The sequence below is a fragment of the Callorhinus ursinus genome, unplaced genomic scaffold, assembly GCF_003265705.2.
Source record: "Callorhinus ursinus isolate GAN/ISIS: 27379988/994484 unplaced genomic scaffold, GSC_fseal_2.0 scaffold35, whole genome shotgun sequence".
NCBI lineage: Eukaryota > Metazoa > Chordata > Mammalia > Carnivora > Otariidae > Callorhinus > Callorhinus ursinus.
This window is the reverse complement of record NW_027397097.1, coordinates 15,266,407-15,290,790: the sequence shown is the minus strand read 5'-3', so window position 1 is coordinate 15,290,790 and position 24,384 is coordinate 15,266,407. Positions and strand designations below refer to the sequence as shown.

The window sequence follows — 24,384 nt, the reverse complement described above, 5'->3', positions numbered from 1 at the left end:
AGATTGTGCAAATAGTCATAGATTGTTGGTTTTAGTTTATGTAAAAAATACTATTTTGGATGCTTATTTAAAAAGTCATGCTAGGATTGTTTGTATGCTTATTTAAATGAATGTATTTATTAAAATATGAGTGACCACTGTACACAAGGCACTATTCTGGGCCTTTGGGGATACAGTAGAGAACAAAACAGAGCCTTACCCACATGGAACTTTCATTTTAATTGAGAGAGGAAAATATTAAATAGATTAAGATGAGTTAGGTGGTAAATGCTCTGCAGACAAAGTGAGTAAGGATGGATAGTGAGGGTTTGGAGGTAGAGAAGTGCCCTGAGGCTTCGTTATTTTTATAATTATTTGGAAGAGTTCATCTGATAAGGTGACATTTAGGCAAAGATCTGTAAGAGTAAAGTGTGGGAGCAAAAAGTGTAGATATCTAGGAGAAGAGTATTTTGGCAGAAGGAACAGCAAGTGCTAAGCACCTGAGGTAAGAGTTCTTGGTCTGTGGGAGGCATTGCAGAGGAGACATCCGTGTAACAAGCAAAGTGATGCAGAGAGAGCTGATCACAAAGGGTTTATATATAGCATTGGTAAAATATATATATTCTAATATATATAAAATCCTGTAGTTGTTGAAACTACCATCTGTACCTTTTGCTTCATTTAAGATCTGACTTAAATCTTAAGTCAGATTTCTGACTAATCGAGCAGTTTATTTGTGATGAAGAGTATGGAAATTGCTAACAAAAATGCAGTCTCCTTTTAAGGTCTCTGAAACTAGTTAGAAGGTAATGATTTGGCAGTAAATAGTTACAATGTAGAATAATTCTGTTATGTAGAATTATGTGCTAGCTTTAGTGACTGGGGGGGGTACCTTAGTATGTGAAGGGAAGACTTGATTCATTTTGAAGAATGAGCAAGAATGTAAAGATGCAGGGATGAAACAGCAAGGTACATCACAGAAAACTGGAAAGTGGTTTTGTATTGGAAGCTAAGATTTGAGAAGGGAGAATATTGACAAGGATGAAATGTATGCCATCCTGTAAGTAGTAGGGATGTTATTGAGGTTAAGCAGTGAAAGTGTTGTGTTGTAGATCATTCTGTGGTGAGTTTAGAGAAGGGGGGTGTGAGGTGGGTGAGACCCCAAATCAGGTATCATCAGATAAGAAGCAGTCAGTTGGTCCATCATTTCTTTGTGGGGACAATTTTGGGTGGAGCAGGTTTGTTTGTTTTCATTTATTAATTTAAAGTAGGCTCTGTGCCCAATGTGGGGCTTGAACTCATGACCCTGAGATCGAGTCACATGCTCATTCAACTGAGCCAGCCAGGTGCCGCAGTGGGTGAAACAGTTTTAAAATGTGAAGTGCCGATTGTGTACTTTGCAGGACAATTTATCTCTTCCTCATCCTTGGTATTAAATGTCAGTAAAATCTCTGTGTGTTAATCTCCCTCCCCAATTTCTGAATACTTTCAGGAGAGGTGGCACCCCCTAGTTAATAAATAGAATTTAGGGGCACCCGGGTGGCTCAGTCAGTTAAGCGGCTGCCTTCAGCTCAGGTCCTGATCTCAGGGTCCTGGGATTGATCCCATGTCCTGCTCTCTGTTTAGCGGGGAGCCTGCTTCTCCCTCTCCCTCTACCTGCTTATGCTCTCTCTCTCAAATAAATAAAATCTTATAAAAAAATTAAAAAAAAATAGAATTTAAACTTTGGCTTTGGCAATGATAGTGGGATGGAGAGGAACAGGTAGAATTGCTGGAGATTTAGGAGACTTGGTTACCGATGGGTTCTAGGGAGTGTATATGAATACAGAGAGGTAGGAGCACCTTTGGGGTAATAACGGTGACAAGAAATTTTATGACAGGTTCAGTTTTGAAAACTAAAAAAAAAAATATTCTGAGGAGTGTAAAATGACTTGATGCCATTAAGGAGAAGTAACTTTAAGAATTGAATAGCTTATCAAAACAATTTCTGGAAGGATATAGAAAAATGTAGATATATCAAGATAGAGAAAAAAACTAAGAATATAACTTCCTATAATTGAGTTCAGAACTTGACCAGTGTGTTTGAAGTTTTAAAGGATTCAAAAGGAGCAAGACAGATAAGCCTTGCCCTCAGATTACTTTTTGAGGGGCAGAGAGAAAGCTTAGCTTTGGGAATAAGGTGTACATAATATATTTAGTGCTGTAGGACAGATATGAAGTACTACTTAAGAAGAATCAGAGAAGGCAGAGATCAAGTTCTTTTTATTATCAGAAACTGAACCATACACACCAAATTGAAAGTACTGTTTAGGGCGCCTGGGTGGCTCAGATGGTTAAGCGACTGCCTTCGGCTCAGGTCGTGGTCCTGGAGTCCCGGGATCTAGTCCCGCATCGGGCTCCCTGCTCGGCAGGGAGTCTGCTTCTCCATCTGACCCTCTTCCCTCTCGTGCTCTCTATCTCTCATTCTCTCTCTCAAATAAATAAATAAATAAAATCTTGAAAAAAAATGAAAGTACTATTTAATTTTTGTTGCAAGTATGAATTGTGTAAGCCTTGTATCATTCTCCTGTTCCAAGGGTACTCTGATGGTGTTGTGCTTTGTTCTTTAAGCATTGTTGGCTAGGGTAACTGCTTATCTAAAATTCATTTGCTTATCCAGTGTTACTGGATAATAGTATAATAATAGTATGGTATAATAGTATAATAGTATAATAGTATAATAATTGAGCCTGTTAGAACAAACATTTTTGAAAGGTTGTAAGCAGATAAATGGTCGTAGTTGCATTGGTGTTTCTTGTGATCAAGGCAAAGTTAGGTCACTTCAATTTTTATTTACTCATTATATGCTGAAGATTAGAAGTAGGCAAACTGCTTATGAGTCATGAATAACTTTAATTTCTTTCCCTTATGGTAGTTATAGCTGAGGTATTTATACATTTTTATACATTAAAAGTAAAACAACTCATTTCTTGGTCTTCCTCTCTGTTCTCTAAATTGGATTGTATCTTGTATTTTCTTCATTGAATTTGACATCTCTTAAGTAGATTGGAGGTAAAACTCTGAGGTCTATTAAGAGCTGCTCCCCCCTCCCTCCCCAGTTTTGGTGCTGAAACAATTGTATGTTAGACCATTTTATAGTAATGCTCTCCTGCTTAAAATATAAAATTGGAACTTACATTATTTTAACTGTTTTCAGAGTTCCTGGATCATTTCTTACTTGAAAATTTATGCAACAAGAAACTTCAGTTTGTTTCCTGTTTTGTTTGTTAGTTTTAGCTAGTTGATACCAACTGATAACTCAATAAAACTGAAGGGAGAGAAGAATGAAAATTTATATAAACAAACAGAGAGAGATTCTACCCACTCTCAGACCACATGTCCGCTCTGTTTTTTTAATAGTGCAAACACAGCATTCTAGGGAGAATATTAATAAAGGTAGTTTGACCTTCAGCTTGTTCATGCTTCTATATGTATGATTTTTTTTAAGTTTTTTTTTTTTTTTTGGAATGGTAGGGATGAATAATCCTAGCACTGTAGTTCTGAAGGTTTATGAGTAATGAGAATTGAAAGTTCTTCAAGGCTTTGAAATAGTTCCTTTTGAGGTAAAATACTTGAGGGTGAATTACTTTCAGAGGAAGTTTACTTTCTGTTATTGATCATTTATGTGGTCCTAATCAGTATCCTATTAACTTCTCAGGTGGATTATAGTGGTCTCAGTTGTTCTCCTAAGAGATTTTTAATAACTTCTCCAAATTATCTATTGTTGCTCCACTGTTAGATTTTTCACTTGTCAGTGTGCACATCTGAAATTAATAATAAATTAAAGCCAGAGAGTAAATCTGTTCTTTTTTTAATTGCAGACTTAATTCAGTGCACAAATGAAATGAATGTGAACATCCCACAGTTGGCAGACAGTTTATTTGAAAGAACTACTAACAGTAGTTGGGTGGTGGTCTTCAAATCTCTCATTACAACTCATCATTTGATGGTGTATGGAAATGAGGTAAGCCAAATTTTTAATTAACAAGCATATTGCTGTGATGACTGATGATTCAGCTTGATTCTCCTACTGAAATTTCAGGAATGGCTTCAACAACCAAATAATATAGGTTAAAAGGGCAAAGTGACTAGGTAGAAATAAAATTGTAGATTCTACAGTTTGAGGAGATGGTCTGTAAGTTGGGAAGCAGAAAGTGGGTCAAAGCACAGAGGACTTAATAATAATGGGATCAAGAAGCAGAGATTAATGCCTAGAGGTAGGTTCTGTAAGCAACACTGGTCTTTGTAGACTTTGTGTATAGACCATATGTTTGTCTTTTGCTTTATTATGGCTCAGATTTCTATTTTGATTTCATATATTTGTCTCTGGAACCACTTTGCTTAGTTGAAAGCTGTTATATTGAGGACTAAGATGGCATTTGCTGAGAGGGACTGATTTAAAGAGTGCCTTCTTAAGCAGAGGTGTGTCTATAAAGTCTTCTTTGAAGTCTTCATTGCACAGAAGGTTAACAAAAAGAAGCTTTTGCATTTTAATGTTTGGAGAGAATCTTCTTGTTTTCCATGATAACCTAGCTAGCTGAATTTTAGTTCTTACCTTAAATGATTTTCTCAGCCCAGTATACTTACTTGCAAAGTTGAGTTAGAAGGAACATTTAAAATTGTGTTAAAAGAATATTTGAATGCAACTAGATAAATCTATGTTTAGTATGCACCTTAGAAAAATGCAGCCCACTGGTTGCTGAGAGATGGCTTCTGGAGAAATGGAAAGGGACTTTAGTTAATGGTATTAGACTTCTGAGCATAATGACTTTCTGACATCCATCACTTTACTCATTTTGGGCTTCTCTGTGATAAAACTGCTATACCAGGAGAGCATCATTGAAATTCAGAATTAAAGCAAGAATTTACCTATAACCCTTTCATTGCACCGGATCTTACTGTATGTACATTTTGGTGTTCCCTTCTGGTCCTTGTCTAGGAGTGATTTTTTTTATAGCTATAATCATAATTTAGATAAAATATTATATTTAGCTTTTTTATATACCATCACAGCATAAGCTTTTCCATATTCTATATTTTTTATATTTATCATTTTTAATGACAACCTAATGGGTTATATAATCCATAATTTTCTTAACTTTCCCTTTCCTGGGGCACCTGGGTAGCTCAGTTGGTTAAGCAACTGCCTTTGGCTCAGGGCATGATCCTGGAGTCCTGGGATCAAGTCCCGCATCGGGCTCCCTGCTCAGTGGGGAGTCTGCTTCTCTCTCTGACCTTCCCCCATCTTGTGCTCTCTCTCACTCTCTTTCAAATAAATAAATAAAATATTAAAAAAATATTTTTAACTTTCCCTTTCCTAGAAATTTAGCTTTCTGATTATTCATTGATAGAGCAGCACCACATTGGATGATTTTATTGGTAGTATTTACGTTTTTTTTATTTTTAAGATTTGTATTTATTTATTTGAGAGAGACAGCGAGAGAGGGGAACGTACATAAGCAGAGGGAGTGGGAGAGGGAGAAGTAGGCTTCCTGCCAAGCAGGGAGCCTGATGCGGGGCTTGATTCCAGGACCCTGGAATCATGACCTGAGCCGAAGGCAGACACTTAATGACTGAGCCACCCAGGCGCCCCAGTGGTATTTAAGTTTTAAAAGTTATTTCCAGAAGTGTTACCTGAAATATGATTGCTTAGTTAACAGACTTGATCATTTTTAGGACATATATTATTCAGTTGCTTTCTAATTTATTGTAACCAGTGTACAGAGTTAATAGAAATATTTAGATATTAGCTTTACTATAACTTGAAGCATTTTGATCTTAACTAGGGTAATAGTTTATGCTTTTATTGGGACTATGTTTACTTAAGATCATGATCATTCTGAAAAATTTCAGGTTTATGATATTTTTCACCTTTTTAAAAGATACATAGATAGTTTTTTTTTTTTAAGATTTTTATTTATTTGAGAGAGAGACTGAGAGAGAGAGCATGGCGGGGTGGTCAGAGGAAGAAGCAGACTCCCTGCTGAGCAGGGAGCCTGATGTGGGGACTCGATCCTGGGACTCCAGGATCATGACCTGAGCTGAAGGCAGTCACTTAACCAACTGAGCCACCCAGGCTCCCCTAGTTTATTCTTTAAAAAGAAAAAAACACAAATATAACCAATTAGAATGCCAGATAAAGAGGAAAACTATTAGTGGTGGCTTTTAGAGACTGTAAATAAGGTGATAATACTAGAAGCAAAACTTTGACAAAGGCAGAGAAACAAAGTTGACTGTCATTCCTTACTGACAGGAGGAGAAAGGTGATAGCATTTCTGTGTGATTTTTAGATAAACCCATGTTCATTTCCCTTAAGCTAAGACAAATGTGATGTTCTTCTCATTGGCAGGTTTATTAGTCTGTAAGAAAGTATGCATATGATCTTACTATGCTGTGGTGATGAGAATACCATAGGGCAGAGAGGAAAGTGGATCCCCTGTCCTGCCCCTGCCAGCAGACATTTGTCAAAAATGATTGGGATGCTCTTGGCACCCCTAGGTAGAGGCCAGGGATGCTTCTAAACATATAATAATGCACAGGACAGGCTTCCCACAGTAAAGAATTACAACAGCTTATGAAAATCATGGAGTCTAATATTGTCTTAGGATTTTTTTAAAGATTTTATTTATTTACTTGAGGGGGGAGGGGCAGAGGGAGAAGCTGACTCCCGGCTGAGCAGGGAGCCCTATTTGGGGCTCGATCCCAGGTCCCTGGGATCATGACCTGAGCCGAAGGCAGACACTTTAACTAACTGGCCACCCAGGCACCTCTTGTCTTAGGATATTTTAACACCTTTTTGAAACCAGTCATTTTAGGATAAGTGATGAAATGTGAGTCTTCAATTTACAAATTGTTTTTCAAAATCCTGGCTTGTTAGTTTGGGTGAATGCAGATGAACAAGATTGAGTTAAGGGAGTGATGGTGTGCACCCTAATTGATAGTAACCCTCTGCACACGGTAAAAAAAAAAAAAAAAAAAAAAAAAAAAAAAATCCTAAGGAGACGTGAAATTGAAAGGAATTAGCTCTCTATTTTAGAGGGTGTATATAAAGGGAAATGAAAGTAGTGTTCTATGGTAAGCACTTTGGAGAGAATTTTGACGGTATTTTGAGATGACCTTTACATACATGCTGATCCAACAATTCTACCCTGTTGATATGATAAACTCCTGTGTGTTTGCGCAGGGATACCGAGTACAAAGATGCCTATGAAACATTGTTAATGATAGTGAAATTGGAAAGAACTTAAACATCCATGAAGAAATGGATACATAATGATATAGTGGATCATTGAAATATTAGAACATAATTTTAAATGAATGAGCTAGATTTACATAGATTAAAGGGATAATTCTTGGGGAAAAGTTGTTAAAAAGCATATTGGAAAAGAAGTACAGTATGATTTTTTTGTAAATTTAAAATAGAAAACAATTTGTACAGTTTATAGGTTAAATATATAGAAAAATTGTAAAAATATGTGTGGGAATGATAGCTACTTCAGAAAAGTGATTGACTTTGAAGAGGGAAGGAAATGAGATGGAAGGTGTGTTTCAATAGACTCTTTAATGTTTTGTTTCTGTAAGAAGATTAAAGTAAATATGGCAGTGTGTTTAATCTGGATGGGGGTAAGGGGATATCTATATTATTCTCTTGTATGATTACAAGTATTTCATTTTTAAAAATGTCATAAAAATTTGGATCACCAGGTAGCTGTTTAAAGATGCCACTTTAGTGTGATTAACTATAGCCATAATATGCTGTAGTAAAGCCAAAATTGCTGGTTCCAGGGTAAAAGTGCCTGTTTCCTTTTATTTTGATGCTTATACCAAAGCCATGGGCATTAGGCTTTAATAAATTCCTTTGTGCTAGTGAAATATATGGATTATGTTTTTAGGTTTGGTAACTAATTAGTAGGACTGAGGATGAGAAGTTTAAGCTAGATAAGCTTAACGGAATGTGTTAAACACACCCCCTCCCCATTTTCAAATTAGAGTTTGTTAGATGGCATTACCTTAATTTGACATAATTATTTGTTTGTTTTCCAGCGTTTTATTCAGTATTTGGCTTCAAGAAACACGTTGTTTAACTTAAGCAATTTTTTGGATAAAAGTGGATTGCAAGGTAAAGACAACTTACTCATTATAGAAAATCAACCTTGTATGATAATTACTGCAGAGTTGAACTCTGTCTTTTAGCTGTGGAGGAACCACATATTTAGTAAAAGGTGTGGGGAAGAAAAAACTGTCTTTTAATGTGAAGATTATAATTGACTTTAGTACTTGACACTTAGAACTCTAAGAAATAGATTAAGATAGTGGTTTCAGAGCATGGATTCTGGAATTGAATTGCCTGGGTTTCAGTCCCATCTCTACCACTTACCATGAGTCCCATCTCTATCACTTACCAGCTGCATGAACTTGAGCAAGTTACTTCACCTCTCTGCATCTATAAAGTCAGGAGTAACGATAGCACCTACCCTATAGGGTTGTTATGAGGCTTAACCTAATTGATAAATGTAAAGTGCTTACAACAATGCCTGGCACACAGGAGACACCGTGTAAGTATGAGCTTTCATTGTTATTATTATTATTTTATGCTTTATTCTGAGAAATGTAGCTGGAAATATTATATATTTTAGTACCAAAGGTAAGTATGGTGTGTTATTCAGATGAATTGCTCACTGATGCTCACACCTGTTACTTCATTTATTTTACTTCTAATTCCATAACTTGAGATTGCTATACTCTGTTGTAGTGCTCCATGCACATTCTGTCTTCCTGGGATCTGTTGTACTTAGTTCCAGAACTAGGCTGTTAATATTATACAGGGCCAGCTGTAGGAATAAAGGACATACCAAATGACTTGGGAATATGCAACAGTAGGGCTCAATCTGGGAAATGTCTTTGGAGAAGGGGAGATTTTGTGCTGGGCTTTGAAAGATGGATGAGGACATAGGTTAACCTAAGCAAAGGCATCACAAAGATGTGAAAGAGTATGGAATATTTAAGATTTAGAGAGCAAATGAATATGACTAGAATTTACGAGTGACGTATTGCCTAGCATGTAGTGGCAAATAACCTTCAAGAAGCTGTTTGAGACCAAAATCAGACATGGAAGATTTTTATAGTGTTGGGATTTTATAATGCAGTGAGAAACCATCAGAGTTTTTTGATTTGAGGAAGAAGGGGAGAGGGGAGTGTGTCTTATAAAGAAAGTGCTGTAGCTCAGTAAAGGTTGGGTTAGAGTGATAAAGTCTTAAAGACATTAAGACTGTTTTGGTCAAAAAAAAAAGACTGTTTTGGTCATTGTTCTGGTCATCTAGTAGAAAGGTAACGAGGACCTGAATTATATCTCTTGTGGAGGTAACATCAGTGGAATTTAGTGACTAGCAGTGTTTGGGTCAGGGACTGCCCAGTTCAATACTTGTTCACTTTTGGCAAATGGAAGTATTAACTAGAATGAATCAAATACCCTATCTTCCAGAGATTTTGGAAGGCTGGTAATCTATATATAGGGCTAAGTGTTACAAGATTGATTTTAATAAGAGGAGCAGTGCTCTGAATAGTTAAAAATAAATTAAGCAGTGGAATACCTTTTTTAAATAAAACCTTAAATAGAAACCAGAAATATGTAACAGATAAAACTGGAGTTAGTCTTTCTTTGGAGATGTGGAAGAAACTCTGCTTGCTTGTATTTTTATTTCTGCTTCCCCTCATTCACTTGATTTGAAGTTAAGAGGCTGTGGAAAACAATTTGCAAACCACTACTCAAAAGCAGAGTATAATGCATTTGTCCAAATGGGGTTTTTTTGGTGTCTTACTAGCTACTGATTTTCTCCTTTCTTAAGATGGAAATTAAGCCCTTCTAGTAATAAGGTTTTAGAACTGTTATTCCTTTTATTTAGAGAACATTTTTTAGGCCTTTTATTTGAAGCTCCTATTCTGTAGAGAAAACTCAGAAAATAATTAAAAACAATGTAATTCAATGGTTTTGACAAGTAATTTTGATTGCACGTGTATTTTGTTGGGCAGAATCTGGTATATATACACACTGGATGTTATACTGGGTGTATATACATATAAATAAGCCTCTAGTCTAGTGAGTTAGACACTGTGTACATCAAATAGCTAGGAACTGAACATGGAATAATGTGGGAACACACAGAGTTCAGAGAAAGTGTCAGAGATTGAAGGATGGTAGTTATTTCTCCCAGCAGGAGGATGGAGTAGAGTTGATTAGAGTGAACAATATAAACTAAAAGAGCTAGGAAATGTGAGTATGTAATACCTTAAAAAATACAGTAGAAGTTATGAGAATACATGAGGGCAGTCATTTTTTTTTTCTATTTTGTTCATTGTTTTTTCTCCAGCAGCACTTAGTAAGCACTCAGGAAATACTTGCTGAATAAATGAATTGGTAATGATGTTAAATCCAGTCACTTTAACATTTTTGTTATTGTTTTGGTATTGTCTTTTTAAAGTTGTAGAGATCATCAGAAAAGTGAGATTTGTTAGATGAAGATGAGCTAAAATAAGATGGACCTGCTTTTTAATGAGTAGCAAAAATTTATAGACTTTTTGAGCAAGGCAATAATTAAAATATAAGTTGCTTTTTAAAAAACATTGATTAGATCTTATGTTGCTGAAGTTTTCAAATCTCATGAATATGATGAAAGAATATCTTAAAGTTTTAAGTATGAAAATTATAAAATTGCTTAATGATTTGAGGAGAGGGGCTTATGGTTCCATAGGATGTTAAATTTGAGTTATGAGGTTATCAAATAGTGTTTCAGAGAACATGGTTTTCCACTTGTAGGAATGTTGATCAGAAGTAAAATGGAAATACTATTTTAGTGAAAGTCTAAAGGGGGGAAGTTTTTCAAAGCCACATATGACATACCTGACTTAAAACATGTGAGGTCTTAGAGATTTTAATGTGATACTATTCATTATTAGTCACTTAATATTCATCGTTAGATTGAGTTGGGATATCAAGATATTATGGTCATTGGATGAAATGAGTTGGTTTTCTAAGCAAATTGGGATTTTAATAATTTGTGAAAACATTTTCTGTTTCTTACAGGATATGACATGTCTACATTTATTAGACGGTATAGTAGATATCTTAATGAAAAAGCAGTTTCATACAGACAAGTTGCATTTGATTTCACAAAAGTGAAAAGAGGGTGAGTTAAGCTTTCCTTTTTTTTTGATATCTGATGTATTTGACTGTTTAAAATGTAAACCATAGAAATTATTAGATTATGAATTGTGAAATGTTAGGCCAGTTTTAAAAGATGAGTTTTATTTTTCTTTGTAGTACATCATAAGCTTTTTGTGCTAGGATTTTTTAAAGTTCTTTTTAATTTTATAACAGCTTTATTGAGATACAATTCACACAACCTAAAATTCACTCTTTTAAAGTATATAATTAAGTGGGTTTAAATATATTTACAAAGTTGTGCCACATCACTGTCTAATCACAGAATATTTCATCATTCCTGTGAGAAACCTCATACCCATTAGCAGTCACTTCTCATTTCCTTCTTCCTCCAGACCGTGGCAGCTACAAATCTACTTTCTGTCTCTATGGATTTGCCTATTCTAGATATTTTATGTAAATGAAATCATCATTATATGGCCTTTTGAGTCTGGCTTTTCTCACCTAGCAAAATGTATTCAAGTTGTAGCATCCTTGTTGTAGTGTGGATTGCTACCTGATACAGCCTGGTATACAGATTTTTCTTAGGATTTATGAGATCTCAGGAAAAAGCCACTAAAGACATTCTTAAGGGGCATTGGTGACCCTTGTAGCTCTAAAGGACTGCCCTGACGGGAATCTGGCTTCTGCAGAAATATTTTGGTGAATGCCTTTCTGAATTTCCTTGCTGCTCAAATACTGAAGCAATTAATGTTTTCTTTAAATTGTTCTCTTGAAATGTTAAATTACTAGACTGCAATGGAAAATTTAATACAAATGTAGAAATAACCCCTTAGTTATTTAAGCATTATTTTTTTAAGATTTTATTTATTTATTTGAGAGAGCCGAGTGAGTGTATGCTCAAACAGGGGGAGGAGCAGAGGGAGAGGGAGATAATCTCCAGTGCACTCTGCTGAATGCAGATCCCGAAGTGGGGCTCCATCCTGCAACTGTGAGACCATGACCTGAGCCCAAAGGAAGAGTTGGATGCCCAACCGACTGAGCCACCCAGGCACCTCAGCATTTTTATTTGTTAAATTTTTATTTTTTTTTAAAGATTTTATGTATTTATTAGAGTGCCTGCATACACAGTGGGGTGGGGGGGAGCGGGCAGGGGTGGGGGAGAGGCAGAGGGAGAGATTACCAAGCAGAATCTGGGCTGAGCATGGAGCCTGACTCAGCTTGATCCCATGAGCCAGAGATCATGACCTGAGCTGAAACCAAGAGTCAGGCACTTAACCAACTGAGCCACCCAGGCACCTCTAAGCATTTTTAGAACAATCTAAATGTTCTTTGTCACTATTCAAAATTAATCAGGAGGTGATTAGTTTGGAATTTACCAAAACTTAATTCCACAGATTTTGTTTCCTCTATTTAAGTACTTTGTCATTTGTGAGATGATAGTAGAGGGGTTCATTTTACAAATCTGGTTCTTAATTCCAGTATTCTGTCCAGTGAACCATTTTCCATTTGGACTTACATTAATATTTCACTATAAAGTGTGTTCAGTAAAACTAATCTTCAAGATATTTGTAGATTTCAGATTAATAGATTTTTAAAATAGTAACTTTTTTTCTAATCTGAAGGGCTAGTTTTGAGATTGAGGAGAGTTGCTGCGCTCTGTGTTTAATAGAGCAGACTTTATTATTTGGCTGAGAACAGCCCTTGATTATGCACAATATATTTAGTATTGACTTAAAGGAAATTACTCTTAAAGGGAAAGGAAAGTAAATCAAGGAGCCATAATTGCGTGAACCAAGAAGCACAAAATTTGACAAGTGCACAGAATACATACACATAGTATATATGTATCAGATTATGTATATATATATATATGAAGGAAAAAGTATAAGACATTAGGGTGTGAGTTGAGAATGTGACAACACTTAAAATTTATTATATAATAAAAAATTTATTATATCATGGCTAAACCTCAGTGAACTGTTTTAGTTTTGGAGAGGATTTGTGTGGTGAATAGTAAAGTTTTATTTATTAGGGTAATAATTTTGTATGTTTGGTATATGTAACCTATAAATAGAAATTAATATATGTATGAAGGCACAGAGAAAATCACGTAACAAATTGGATTATGTTATTTGAAGACTGCTTTCCTTCCCTGTTGTGTATTTTAAATATTTTCAGTCAGTACTTCTGGATCTATTTCATTCTTCTGAATGGCTATAGGATTATGTTCTAGATGTACATTTGATTTGCTATCATTTTTTTGTCTTATAAAAGCAGTGCATTGACCATCCTTTTACATGTTGTTATGTTCTTTTTTTTTAAATTATTGACATATAATTATTTGTTTCAGGGGTACAGGTCTGTGATTCATCATTCTTACACAATACACAGTGCTCACCACAACACATACTCTCCCCAGTATCTATCACCCAGCCACCCCATCCCCCCAGATGTTGTTACATTCTTACGTGAAGTTTCCTGTAGAATAAATTTTTAGAACTGATAAGTCAAAGGATATATGTATACATTTAACATTTTAATAGAAAACACCAAATTGCCCTTCTTAAAATTGTACTGCATTATTGACTTAAATATAGTTATAGATACCTCTTTTACTATATTCTTCCATCCTCATCAAAAGGTATCTCATTAGGTGTTCATTTTACATTGAGCCATTGAAAATTCAATGAATGGTGATACTGAGCCTCTTTCTCTCTTAAAATGCCATTCGTGCTTTGTTCATTGCCTTTCAGTATCTTTTGCCCCTTATTATGTTTAATGTTAAGAACTCACAGGCTGTTTTTTATTTAAGATTTTATTTATTCATTTGTCAGAGAGCGCGTGTGCATAAACAGGGGGAGTGTCAGGGCGGAGGGAGAAGGAGGCTCCCCTGCTGAGCAAGGAGCCTGATGTGGGACTCAGTCCCCGGACTCTCATGACCCACACATAACCAACTGAGCCACCGAGGCGTCTCTTACAGGCTGTTTAGTCAGATTAATCTAGGTTTGAATTCTAGCTTCACTTCAGTTAGATGAGGAATTTTAATAACATATTTCAACCAGCTTGCTGACTTTTGAAAAATAACTTTATTTTGAAATAATTTCACTTCCAGAAATGCTGCAATAATATAGGTAACTCCTATACACTTTACTCAGATTCATCAGATTTTATTATTTTCTCACATTTACTTTATTATTCTCTGTGTGTGTATATACTTTTTTTCCTGAGCCATTTGAAAGTGGATTGCATACCTCATGCCTTTTATATCCCATAATACTTCACTGCTTCTTTCTAAGAACAAGGATCTTTTATTACATATCCATCAGCTTGCTAATTTTTTCTACATCGTGGCACATAAACTGATACCACTGGACAGTGGGTTAAATTAAGAATACTTCTTGAGGCTGAAGGGTTAAGGATTAATGTCTTGGTGCATATATAACCAATTTGTACTGTTTGTTCTGCGCAGTGGGAAGCCTTGATTTAAGTTCTGAATTATTTCATCTATAAAATGTAAAACAGTGATGTTATTAGCACTTGTCTGTTAGAATTATAGTGAGAATTAAATATTGTGTGTAATGCTTATTAGCACATGGCAAACACTCAAATGAACTTTTTGTATATTAGGAAAATGTCATGAGTTACAAATATTTTTCTCTCTTTTTAAATGTTATTAAAAGTTTTAAAATCTTACGTGATCAAAATTGTAGTCTTTATTTTTATGGCTTTTTTTCTTTTTAAGGACACTCAAAATGAGCTTTTCTACCCCCAAAATGATGAATTACCTATTCATGTTTTCATTGTACATATTTATGGATTCAGTATTTTATGTTTAAGTCTGATTCATTTGGAATATATCTTGGTATAAAAAAAGTGAGGTGGAGATCAACTATAATTTTTAATAGAAATACAGGGTGTTAAAGAATTAAGATTTATTGCCCGGTAATGGTTAAATGACTTTTAAAAAAAATTTTTTTATTGTTATGTTAATCACCATATATTACATCATTAGTTTTTGGTGCAGTGTTCCATGATTCATTGTTTGTTCATAACACCCAGTGCTCCATGCAGAACGTGCCCTCCTCAATACCCATCACCAGGCTAACCCATCCCCCCACCCCCCTACCCTCTAAACCCTCAGTTTGTTTTTCAGAGTCCATCATCTCTCATGGTTCGTCTCCCCCTCTGACATACTCCCCTTTTCTTCCTCTCCTGTTATCTTCTTCTTTTTCTTTTTTCTTAAAATATGTTGCGTTATTTGTTTCAGAAGTACAGGTCTGTGATTCAACAGTCTTGCACAATTCACAGCGCTCACCGTAGCACATACCCTCCCCAATGTCTATCACCCAGCCACCCCATCCCTCCCACCCCCCACCACTCCAGCAACCCTCAGTTTGTTTCCTGAGATTAAGAATTCCTCATATCAGTGAGGTCATATGATACATGTCTTTCTCTGATTGACTTATTTCACTCAGCATAACACCCTCCAGTTCCATCCACGTCGTTGCAAATGGCAAGATCTCATTCCTTTTGATGGCTGCATAATATTCCATTGTGTATATATACCACATCTTCTTTATCCATTCATCTGTCGATGGGCATCTTGGCTCTTTCCACAGTTTGGCTATTGTGGACATTGCTGCTATAAACATTGGGGTATATGTACCCCTTCGGGTCCCTACATTTGTATCTTTGTGGTAAATACCCAGTAGTGCAATTGCTGGATCGAACGGTAGCTCTAATTTCAACTGTTTGAGGAACCTCCATACTGTTTTCCAGAGTGGTTGCACCAGCTTGCATTCCCACCAACAGTGTAGGAGGGTTCCCCTTTCTCCACATCCCCGCCAACATCTGTCGTTCCCTGACCTGTTAATTTTAGCCATTCTGACGGGTGTGAGGTGGTATCTCATTGAGGTTTTCATTTGGATTTCCCTGATGCCGAGCGATGTTGAGCACTTTTTCATGTGCCTGTTGGCCATTTGGATGTCTTCTTTGGAGAAATGTCTGTTCATGTCTTCTGCCCATTTCTTGATTGGATTATTTGTTCTTTGGGTGTTGAGTTGGATAAGTTCTTTATAGATTTTGGATACTAGCCCTTTATCTGATATGTCGTTTGCAAATATTTTCTCCCATTCTGTCGGTTGTCTTTTGGTTTTGTGGACTGTTTCTTTTGCTGTGCAAAAGCTTTTTATCTTGATGAAATCCCAATAGTTCATTTTTGCCCTTGATTCCCATGCCTTTGGCGATGTTTCTAGGAAGAAGTTGCTGTGGCTAAGGTCGAAAAGGTTGCTACCTGTGTTCTCCTTTAGGATTTTGATGGACTCCTGTCTCACGTTTAGGTCTTTCAACCATTTGGAGTCTATTTTTGTGTGTGGTGTAAGGAAGTGGTCCAGTTTCATTCTTCTGCATGTGGCTGTCCAGTTTTCCCAACACCATTTGTTGAAGAGACTGTCTTTTTGCCATTGGACATTCTTTCCTGCTTTGTCAAAAATAAGTTGACCATAGAGTTGAGGGTCCATTTCTGCGCTCTCGATTCTGTTCCATTGATCTATGTTAAATGACTTTTTGCTTATAAGTACTACCTTCTTTTAAATAAAGCCTCTTTTTTGTTATTTTGGTAAATACTTAGTCATTCTTCAAGAATTCACTCAAACATTTCTTTGAGGAAATCTTTTTTCTATTAGATTTTATGTAACATGTCACCTACATGAGGGCAATATAACCTTAGTCATATCTTCAGGACTTACCACGGTGTCTAAACATAGTAGGTGTTTAGCAGTTTTTGAAAAGATGAGTAGATCAGTTTGTAAACAGTGTATTAAATGGTTCTTTGGAAAATGAATCCAATAAATTGCCTGTAGATTTATCTTTTCAGTTGGTTATTAAACATCACTCCCTATGTTTTCTTTTTGTTTAACATTCTACTTTTTGATTGTATTAACTTAATACTGAATTATCTTGAATTCTAAATTGGTTTGATTCAAAGTATCAAGATACTATTACATAATAAGCAAAAGATAGAATAATCCAGGTATTTTCTGTAAATAAGGACATGGATGACCAGCCTTTAATCTATTGCTTTTTTATTTGAGAAACAAGTATCTGAATTTAATTATAATGTATTTAAGAAGTCGTAAAACTTGGTGTTCTGCATGGAGTATGCAATTGTCATGTATGTGGTCTGAATCATATTTAAGCACTTGGGTTAGTGCATTGTTTGAGTCTTTTAAAATCTAAATATAAGCATTTGGTAGCTGTTAAGATTTTTCTTAATTGAGAAATTTGAAGTTCTTTGGAAAGAAATGATGTGGGGGCTAGTGTAGGGGGGGAATCAAAATTGTCCCCAGGCTTTCTGGTGTAAGTCCCTGGGGAGATGGGCACCTTTTACTGGGAAGATTTGTAGTGGAGTAGGGTTAGGCAGAGTGGTACAAAATTAAGGATTTAGTTTTGGAAATACTAGTTTTGACATGCCTGTGATTTGTATAAGGTGGGATATCAAGTAGACAATTGGACATACTAACTTGGAACTTGAGAGTTCTGATCTAGGAGTATAAGTCTGTCATTGGCATCTTGGTGATTTCTGTCTTGGGAATGACAGATCACCTGGGGGTTTAAGTACAGAATGAGAGGATAGGGCCCAGGAACACCTTAAGATACAAAAAATGTAATTTAGAGGATGTGTAGAGGATGAGGAGCCAACAAGAGACTGAAAAAGTGATACTGCAGAAAACACTGTGAAAAGTCTAGTCAGATAATGTTAGACAAGTACCCATTGGAGAAGCAACATGGAATTTCTACTATATGACCTAAACTGGAACAATTTAACTGGAGTTGATAGGAGAGGGGACTATATTGGAATGAATTGAATAATGAATGAAAAGTGAGTGTAGAGCTCTTTGAGAAGTATGTTTGGCTTTGCAAGACAAATGGTAGCTGAATGGGAATATGATTTAGTGGAGTGTGTGTGTTTAAAGAATGGTGATCGTAGAGACTTTGCCAGCATGTTCATGGGAATGGTGTAGTATAAAAGAAATTAATGAGCTGCACTGTCCAATATGGTAGCTATTTGCCACATGCGGCTAGTGAAATTTAAATGAGTTAAAGTGAAATAAAATACAAAATACATTTCTTCAGTTGCATCAGCCATATTTTGGGTACTCAATAGCCCCATGTGGCTAGTGGCGACCGTATTGAATGGTACAGATTCTGAACATTTCCACCATTGCAGATAGTTCTGTTAGTTCTATATTAGAGGAAAAAAAGGACAACCAAAGGATTGTGAGAAAGTGGGATCCAGAGGACCTGTGTGAATGGATATTTGTGTTTCATAGAAAGAGAGATTCCTCCACTGAATAGGACCAGACCAGATAGATGTAGTTTTGTTAGCGAGATGACTAGACAACCTCTTTTTGTCGTTTTCTATTTCTGAATGAAATATTCAGGAGTTATGAGCTGAGAGTTTGTGTGTTCGGCGTAGGGAGGCAGGGAAGGACGGGTGAGAGAATCAGGTTTGAAAGTACTTAGAGGAATTCACTGGAGAAGGCTAAGAAGATTGCTGACAATGACGAGTCCCCATTTGGGGTTGATAATGAAATTTAAAGTTTTACTAGTTTGCTCTGTTAAGTGGTTTTCTTTACCAGCACTCAGCTGCTTAGCTAGGATTGTGAATTTGCCAAGTTACTGCAAGGGAGTTGAGAGTATTTGCAAGGTAGTGATTACAGTAATGATCTGTGGAATTCTAAGCTAGATAAAGGAAGTTAAAAATGAGAAGGGTACTGGTGGGAGTTGATACATTGAAGTTTATGATGAAGTCAAATAGTTTTTGCCATGGGGGTACTTGGCCAAAGCAGCTGGGAGGTTGAAGGGTTATTGCCATAGGATAAGGTATCTAAATTTTATCTACTTTTTCATACTGGTGGTCGGGGTGGAGGGTAGGAATAATATGGTTTCTGTGGGCAGTAAGGTCATGATCTTAAATATAGGAATAGGAACTCTGATCAAGGGACTTTGAGATCAAGATGTTGGATTGGTTGTCCATGTAGATGTTGAAATTAACCAAGAAGCCAGGATTCAGGTCTTCTGTGATAAAGAGGAAATAAGCAGCAGGTCAGAAATGACTTCAGCAAGGAGAGGAGGGAGAACTAAAAGGAGACTAATGATGACTGATAAAATGAGAGTGAGGTGTATGAGAATAAAAAAATGGTTGTAGAGAGGAAGTGGTGTCCTCATGCCAAACTGCAGCAGCTAGTAGCAACCAGTGGACTGTAGTACTTGAGGGGAAACGGGCATCCATGGGTTAATAGTTCTTACTGGAAAGAGTTGTTCCTAAGGCTGGTAATAGTTGCCTACCTAAGGCAGTCCAGTGTGTGTTCTTTAAACTCATTTTTGTCTTGCAAAGCACTATTGTTGATTTTCAGAGCTTAATTGTTTTTCTGGCACCTGGAGTTGTGATTGAAGGAGTAGCCCAGGGTAGAGTGGCTGTTTATAAGTACGTGTAGGTCATTTGTAAATTAGAGAAAGTCTACACACTTTCTGAAAGTGGTTGTTTTTTTCTGACAAAAGGTTATGAACAGCACTGTTTTCGAGTCTGATACACCTGGGTTTACATAATGACCCTACCACCTATTAGTTCTCTGACCTTAGACAGAGTCATATAATCTCAGTGAACCTAGAACTTCATCATCACAGAATGGGAAAAATCTATAGAGGATTTGAAAAACATACACCAAACCCTTAAAATGGAGCCTGATGTTCATTGTGTACCTTAGCCCCAGGTACCTCTTACCTAGTGTTTTTGGTACCACTTCTGTAAAATTCTAGTTTTTTCTGATACTGCTAATATTTCTTATATCTTTAGAAATATCTAAAGCAATATTTAAACCTTTTTGGAAATTTTAACAGAATATTGAAAAACAATTCCTCTTAAGTATCACATATTTTAATGGCTTACAAGTCATTGCTATTTGAGTCATAAATAAAATACCTTAAATAAAGCAGTTGCTTACTATTACTTGAGTTCAACTGCTGGCTCCATCATGTCCTAACTGTTGAGTGATTTGAGGCCAATGATTTTTTCTTATTTAAAAAAAAATTCTGTAGAACTGCCCTTTACACATATGAATGGTGTGAGGATCAGATGATTTCCTCATGTGAAGAATACGCTTTAATATAAACTTCTATTTTTATGTCTCATGTTTTTACACCTTTTTTTTTTTTTTAGCTCTTTGATGTTGGACATACAGCATTTCTTGTTTTTGTTTTTTTCTGTATAACTTTTGCTTGAAGTGTCAGGTTCAATAATGATTTAAAAATATGTGATGTTTCGTAGCAGCTTGTTCTCTCTTTAAGTAGAGAACCAGATGAGAGCTTAAAATGTAGATTTAACAACAATTATTTCTTTTTTTTATAAAAACAGGGCTGATGGTGTTATGAGAACAATGAACACAGAAAAACTCCTAAAAACTGTACCAATTATTCAAAATCAAATGGATGCCCTTCTTGATTTTAATGTAAGTTGATTGCACAAATGCTTTTATAAAAATTTAAGATTTAAGAAATATATTATTGGTCAGAGTCTTTATTCTTAAGTTTTCATAAACTAATTTTTTCACTTTAATATCCTATTTGGCTAAATATTTTCTATAAATGTGGTCCCAAATCAGATTACTTTTTATTTTTATGATTTTTTTAGATTTGCTCTGATTTCTTTGGTGGTGTGTCTCTAGCTCTAGAATTACAGGGTATACTAGCTAAAGAAAGAGATGGAGAGGTGAAGGGTTTGATCTGAAAATCTGCTTTCTTTTGATAATGGTTTTTAGATTTTAAAAATATATAAAGATTTTCTTTATGAATAGTCTATTTAATATTTCACTTTTGTCTGCATTATAGAACTGAATGCATGTCAGTTATTAACAAATACAGGGAAGTTCAAGTATACTTGTAACAGCTTGTTATATAAATAACTGTTGCTGAAGAGCATTATGTTCCCTGAAAGAAAATTGTTTCAGTGACCGTTATTTAAACCATGTTGCCAGCTTTGTCATTTGTTTATAATATGTTAGGTGTCAACATTTCAAGTCTGTTCTTTTCCGGGGGCATCTATCTTTAGACATTTTATGTTAAGGCTTATAAGTGCAAGTTAGTGAGTGAAACTGTGACAGTTTCATACTCAAATAGATTTTTCCTTTAACTTGTGCTATTAATTGGTAGTCTTTAAGTTTCTTGAGGGCAGGGACCAGGTCTGCTTTTTCTCTGCTGTGTCTCCATTGTCAGGAGTGTGTGGCATATAGAGTGTGTGTTCAGTAAACATTCGGTAAATGAGTTCTATAGATGCTTCATAGACTAGAACAGGTTATTAAACTATGGCTTACTGCCTGTTTTTATGTGGCTTGTGAGCTAAGAATGATTTTTAATTTTTATTTATTTTTTTAAAGACTTTTTTTTAAGATTTTATTTATTTGACAGAGAGAAAGAGAGAGAGCACATGAGAGGGGGGAGGGGCAGAGGGAGAAGCAGACTCCCTGCTGAGCAGGGAGCCTGATGCGGGACTTGATCCTGGGACTTGATCCTGGCACTCCAGGATCATGACCTGAGCCGAAGGCAGTCGCTTAACCAACTGAGCCACCCAGGTGTCCCGATTTTTATATTTTTAAATGGTTGAAAATAATTAAAAAAAAAAGGAATATTTTTGACAGGTGAAAATTATATGAAATTTCAATTCAGTTTCTGTAATAGTATTTTTACAATATAACCAGGCTTACTGGTTTACATATTGTCTGTGGATGCATTTTGATGTAATAACAGAGTTGAGTAGTTCTGACAGATAACCATATGGTTCGCAGAAACTAAAATACTCACATTTAGATCTTTTGCAAAAGACGGTTGCTGATCTCTAGTGTGGAAGACAGGGGATTGGTGTAACTATGGAGCTTTATTTTGGTTTTTATTAGAGGGTCCAACCATGAAACTTTTTTCATCTGATATATTATGAATATTTTTATAAACTGTTCTTTTCAGTGTCTGTATTGTCCTTCATTGCATGTAACAAATTACCTGATCCTATTGGCAGAGATTTAGAGTTTTTCTGATTTTTTTTTTTAAATTCAGAAAATGAATGGGAAAAAACCAGAGGAGGGGACATACTAAATACTAATTGTGTGTTAGTGTGTGTCACCTGCACATTTATAAGTTTTATAGGGTTAATGCCTAGAAAAAGAATTTGGTAGAGCAAAGGACATAAACATTTAAATTTTTAATGAATATTGACAATTTACATTACAAAAGGATTAAGCCCAGTCACTTGTCAACAGGTGCCTGTTTTTCTTTATCCTTGTTGGCACTGAGTAATTTAGCTTGGTTTTGATCATTTTGGTACCTCCTAGTCTGGTGCTGGAGAAAGGATAGTTCTAGTCTAATTCAATTATTATATTTTAATTTACCTGATAAGGGAAGTCTTTTCAACATGTTATGTGAATTGTCTGTCATTTGCTTTATTATTAGGATTCTCTACAATGGAAATCAACCTTGTTAGAGATTTTACAAGTATTTACCAGTTTGTTGTTTACTGTTCAACTTTGTGCTTATGTTTTTATATGCCTAAAAAACAAGTTAATTGGTTCATTCTTTTGATTCATTTCTTGAGATAAAACTAAAGGTATTTCTAGTATTCTTTTTTTTAAATAATTTTTTATTGTTATGTTAATCACCATACATTACATCATTAGTTTTTGATGTGGTATTTCTAGTATTCTCGATAGACAAATAGGTGCTATTTTTTTTGTTACATCATAATTCAGTAATAGTAATATTCTTTATGTGTGAGGGACTGTGCTATTTACAATCAGTATATTAATTCTCCCAGTAATCATATGAAATAGAAATAGTCTCATAGCCATTTTGAAGGTATTTGTTTATAATATTGGAAAAAGGTGTATTTAAAAAAAAAACGTTTCTTCTACCTAGCTTAGCTTTGTATCTTGGTGATTGCCTAGGAATTTCAGAAGTTAAAGGATATTTTTGTTCTTTGTGACTTATTTCTGAATTAAATTGTTATATAGAATTTTTGTTTGCTTGTGCCTTTTACATTAATCTGAACTCTTTGACAGATTTTTGTACTATTTGGATGTAACTCTGCAAGAAATAAATGTCTTTTTCTCTAATACACTTAAATATTTGAATTTACAGTATTTTAATTTGAAGGAGGTTTTTGTCATTTAATACATAAGATTAGCTCATCTTTTTTTCTCATTTTTCCCCAGGTTAATAGTAATGAACTAACAAATGGGGTAATAAATGCTGCCTTCATGCTCCTGTTCAAAGACGCCATTAGGCTGTTTGCAGCATACAACGAAGGAATTATTAACCTGTTGGGTAAATATTGCTGTGGTTTGTCAGTTGTTGTTGCTGTTTTTTAAGATTTTATTTATTTATTTGAGAGAGAGAGATTGAGAAAGCACAGCCAGGAGTAGGAACAGAGGGAGAGGGAGAAGCAGACTCCCCACTGAGCAGGGAGCCCAATGCAGGGCTCGATCCCAGGACCCCAGGATTATGACCTGAGCTGAAGGCAGACGCTTAATGACTGAGCCACCCACGCCCCCCAATATTGCCGTAGTTTAATAACATTTTATTTTTTTATCTTGTGTTCTATTGATAAATAATATTGTCTGAGTTGTTACTTAGGGCTGCCTAACCACTCATTGGGATATTCATTGATTATAACAATTTATTTGGAGAAAAGATTTTTATACCTGATTATGTTAAGTAATTAAATACTTATTTTTACAACTAGAATGTTCAGCTGGATGAACTTTTATTTATTTATTTTTAAGATTTACTTATTTATTTTAGAGAGAGAGATTCATGCAAGCGGTGGGGAGGGGAAGAGGGAGAGAGACAAAGAAAGAATCCCCAAGCAGATTTCCCACTGAGTAGGGAGCCCTATGCTGGACTTGATCCCAGGACCCTGTGATCATGACCTGGACCAAAACCAAGAGCCAGCTGCTCAACCAACTGAGCCACCTAGGTACCCTTAGATGAACTTTGATTTTTAGATATATCTGTGATTTTTCTTCCTATCAGTTTTATTACTTTTAAGAATATAAAAATCCCCTTAAAATTAAGTTGGAGTTTTTTTCTCTGCCAGAAGAATCTTACTTCCTCAAAATTTACTCAGTAAAGAATTTTTTTTAAAATTTATTTATTTATTT

At 35.5% G+C, this 24,384-nt stretch overlaps 1 protein-coding gene across 18 annotated transcripts in view; it reads left to right on the top strand.

Moving 5' to 3' along the window:
* Positions 1 to 24,384, top strand: part of PICALM (phosphatidylinositol binding clathrin assembly protein) — a 105,827-nt gene that overhangs the window by 32,223 nt on the left and 49,220 nt on the right. For 17 of the 18 annotated variants that reach the window (XM_073879832.1, XM_025894286.2, XM_073879831.1 and 14 more), the window contains exons 2-6: positions 3,840 to 3,982; positions 8,062 to 8,137; positions 11,099 to 11,201; positions 20,595 to 20,688; positions 23,437 to 23,548. In XM_073879832.1, the coding sequence (XP_073735933.1) occupies positions 3,840 to 3,982; positions 8,062 to 8,137; positions 11,099 to 11,201; positions 20,595 to 20,688; positions 23,437 to 23,548 (528 nt within the window). The remainder of the gene's footprint in view (positions 1 to 3,839; positions 3,983 to 8,061; positions 8,138 to 11,098; positions 11,202 to 20,594; positions 20,689 to 23,436; positions 23,549 to 24,384) is intronic. The other variant, XM_073879836.1, reaches the window with a different exon arrangement.